This window comes from Haplochromis burtoni, unplaced genomic scaffold, assembly GCF_018398535.1.
Source record: "Haplochromis burtoni strain Fernald_Lab_line unplaced genomic scaffold, NCSU_Asbu1 Contig_155, whole genome shotgun sequence".
Classification (NCBI taxonomy): Eukaryota; Metazoa; Chordata; class Actinopteri; order Cichliformes; family Cichlidae; genus Haplochromis; species Haplochromis burtoni.
In genome coordinates, this window is record NW_024582516.1 from 602,458 (window position 1) to 605,608 (window position 3,151).

At 44.5% G+C, this 3,151-nt stretch overlaps 1 protein-coding gene across 1 annotated transcript; it reads right to left on the reverse strand.

The window, feature by feature from the left end:
• Positions 1-176: 176 nt before the first annotated feature.
• LOC121815212 lies at positions 177-2,729 on the reverse strand. Its single transcript, XM_042224890.1, has one exon. It carries the CDS (start codon positions 2,359-2,361, stop codon positions 1,123-1,125), a length of 1,239 nt encoding a protein of 412 aa, XP_042080824.1. The 5' UTR covers positions 2,362-2,729; the 3' UTR covers positions 177-1,122.
• Positions 2,730-3,151: the final 422 nt, after the last annotated feature.

Here is a 3,151-nt window from a genome sequence, read left to right on the forward strand (position 1 = left end):
CATATTGGAATAGTGCCATCGTATTACTACTGCTGCGGTAGTCAGTAGACAAGTATGGATAGTAGGAAAGAACTAGAAAAAAAAAAAAAAGAAAACTGAAAAGAAAAAATAAAGACGCTATTCCAGTGGGAGAGATTATCAACTGACTAAAGAGAAAATCTCTTTAGTCAGTTTCCTCCTCATTATAGCTTTATGAACTTTTATGTGTCTCATCTAATTTAAACTGTATTAAGGCTAAAAATCTAAAAGACCAAAATGCATTTTGACAGCAACAGACAGAATGTCATCAAACTGATGCTGCTGTGTCATTAATCACATGATGTTATTGTTATTCTACAGGCATAAGTGTCTGTAGTAGGTAGTTTATGATCATTTCAAGTGCATAATTATGCTTAACAAAATAGCAACCAAGGAGAACAATAACATGAAAAGTATGTTGAAAAAGATGACAAAAATATGGGGATGATTAAAAAAAAATGTTTGCAACATGAGAAGCTGACTCCAAGTTTCCCTGGTTCTTGTGGGGTCCATAACCTTAGCCCTCTTTTGTCCACCTATTGTCACTCATCAAACCTACCCAGGTACTATACACAAAGACAATTCATTTATGAGGGTTTTTTTTTAAAAGCTTTTGTTTTGGAGGAAGGAAGGTTCAGGGTTTAAGTAGTCATCATCATGGGCTCATCCGATTAGAATGAGAATAAGCAGTCAATCATTTACAGGTTTTGTCGTTTTATTGAATAATGGGTAAAGGAAAGAAAGACACACATGGACTGCTCTCTCTAAAAAGGACATAAAGTATGATTTAAGTAACTCAAAATGATACATGAACTCAGGAGACTCAAAGAGAAACTCACCTCAGCTGCCGCCCCATGTGGGAGTGAAGAAAGAGTGAGGGGTAGGTGAGTGCAGTCCTTATATAACGAGTGACAGGTGAGTGCAATTAAGGCCAAGCACCACACCCAATCAAAGGTGAGGAAAAGAAACAAGGTGCATCTGGTGAAGTGAATGTGCTGAAAGGTGAGCCTTTACAACAGCCGCCCCCATATTTCTACTGAGAAATATGTTCAAAGGATTAGAGATGCTCTTTTTCACAAAGCGGGGGCAGAGGAATCAGACATGCTACAGGTCTAATATAGGTTCAGGGGGTCGACCTAGAGGTCGACAATGCAGGCCAGACAGTTCAGGGGGCCGACCATGTAGCCAGCGGTGGCGGCAAAGCAGGTCCAAATGCCAACCACGTGGGATGCAGCAGCAGGCCCAGACCTGCAGACCGTTGGGCAGTTTTGCAGGTGCTGGGGGCAATGTACGGGGCTTGGCAGAGGCAGGACCAGGTGATGCAGGAGCAGGCAGCGCCCTGACCACTGGCGGAATGGCAGCCACAGGCGGTGGAACTGGTGATAGTGGCACTGCCGGTGACGACATAGGTACTGCTGATGGTAGAGTATGAGGTGGCTGAATGAATTCAGAGCCATCAGCGGACACAAGGATGTGCTGGAGCGGTTCTCCTGAACCTGAACTGGAAGATGTGAATAAACATTGGGCATGCGTGGAACTGCTCTGGGGTTGGAAGTCTGTGATTGGACCTTGGAGTGTCCATCCTAAGCGGGTTTTGACTGCTGCAGGAGATCCAAATGGTCCATGTCTAACTGGTGCAATAGGCGTAATAAGGTGGGTATGATCAGAGCCTATGAGCAGTAGTGGAGCTGCTTTGTTAATAAAGGTTAATGGGATACCTTGAAGATGCTTGTATCTCCGTTGAAGAGAGGATACGGGGTAGGTGTGGTCTGAAAGTGCTAAGTGACTTGTAGCGAAGGCATTATTAATTGTGTAAGTTTTCTCTGGATGTGCGATGGGAGAAATCTGGAAACTTACACAAGAACCTTGAATAGTTTCAACTTCTTGATGGACAGTTCTGAGTGATAATTTTTCAGCTTTCCCAGTTAGGTGGAGATGCTTAGCTGCAGATGTCAGAAGCATGGTACGTTGGGAGCCATCATCAAGTATTGCATATGTTTCCAGGGTTCTTTTGCCATTACGCAGGAGCACTTTCACAACCTTTAATAGTACACTAGGACAATCGCTAGGTCTATCAAAGTACAGTGTCCTCACTACAGGATTAGTTTCAGTTCTAGGTCTCTGATTCACCTCACATAGGATCTGTAGATGTCTTTCCATGCAGGTGGCACATGCTTTCCTCAGATCACACTTCGCAGCCTGATGAGTTCTAGCACAACGCCAACACCGTTTGTTTCTCTTTATCCAGTTTATTTTCTCATCCTTTGTCTTGTTAATGAACTCAGGGCACTTGCTAATGTGGTGTTCAGGTGAGCAGCAATATGCACATCTTGCCTTAGTCATTATGATGGGTTGTGCTGCCTGTACAGGATCGGATGCATTTGTCCCATGTAATATTGTTGTGAGTGGAGAGGTGTACTTATGGGCAGGTCGTGGCTGGTTAAAGGATAAAACAGGACTGTCTGTCACGGTCTGCAGAGGCAGGCCGTGCGGTGGTGTGTGTAATGGACCCAGGAGCGTACACAAGTGAGTAGACGGGAGTGAGTTTAACAGAAAGCGAGCCTTTAATATGACTGAAGACCAGGAATACAAACACAGCAGGGATAGCGTGGCTGAACTATAACTAAACTGGGAAAACTAATACTGTGACAAACTAAGAGAACTCTGAGACGAAGATGCTCACAAAAGACTGATCGTGAAAACATGGGGGTGAGAACACAGACGACCGACACAGACACAGAAAACACAGGGCTTAAATACACAGGGGATGTAATCAGGGGAAGTGGGCACACAGGAGGAGACACAGCTGGAGCAGATATACATAACATGACATGGGAGAGTAAAACAACACTGACGAGAGACATGACTTCAAATAAAACAGGAAGTACACAGGTGCAAACAGGAGGAGAGAGAGAGAGCGCGGGCATAGTGGGCTGAGGAAACATGGAATGAAACAAGGAGGGACGAGGGCTCACAGATACACAGAGGGGCACACAGGGGGTAAAAGCCATGAAGGGAAAACACTCAGGGAACAACACAACAGGGCAACTCAGGAAACATGGCCTAAATAGGGAACAAAATACAAACATACAAGAAAACTAAGAATACTGGGCCAACATGGCCCAGGACCATG

Excerpts from the sequence above, each read along its gene's own strand:
- LOC121815212 (XM_042224890.1), bottom strand. The coding sequence starts at position 2,361 with ATGACTAAGGCAAGATGTGCATATTGCTGCTCACCTGAACACCACATT.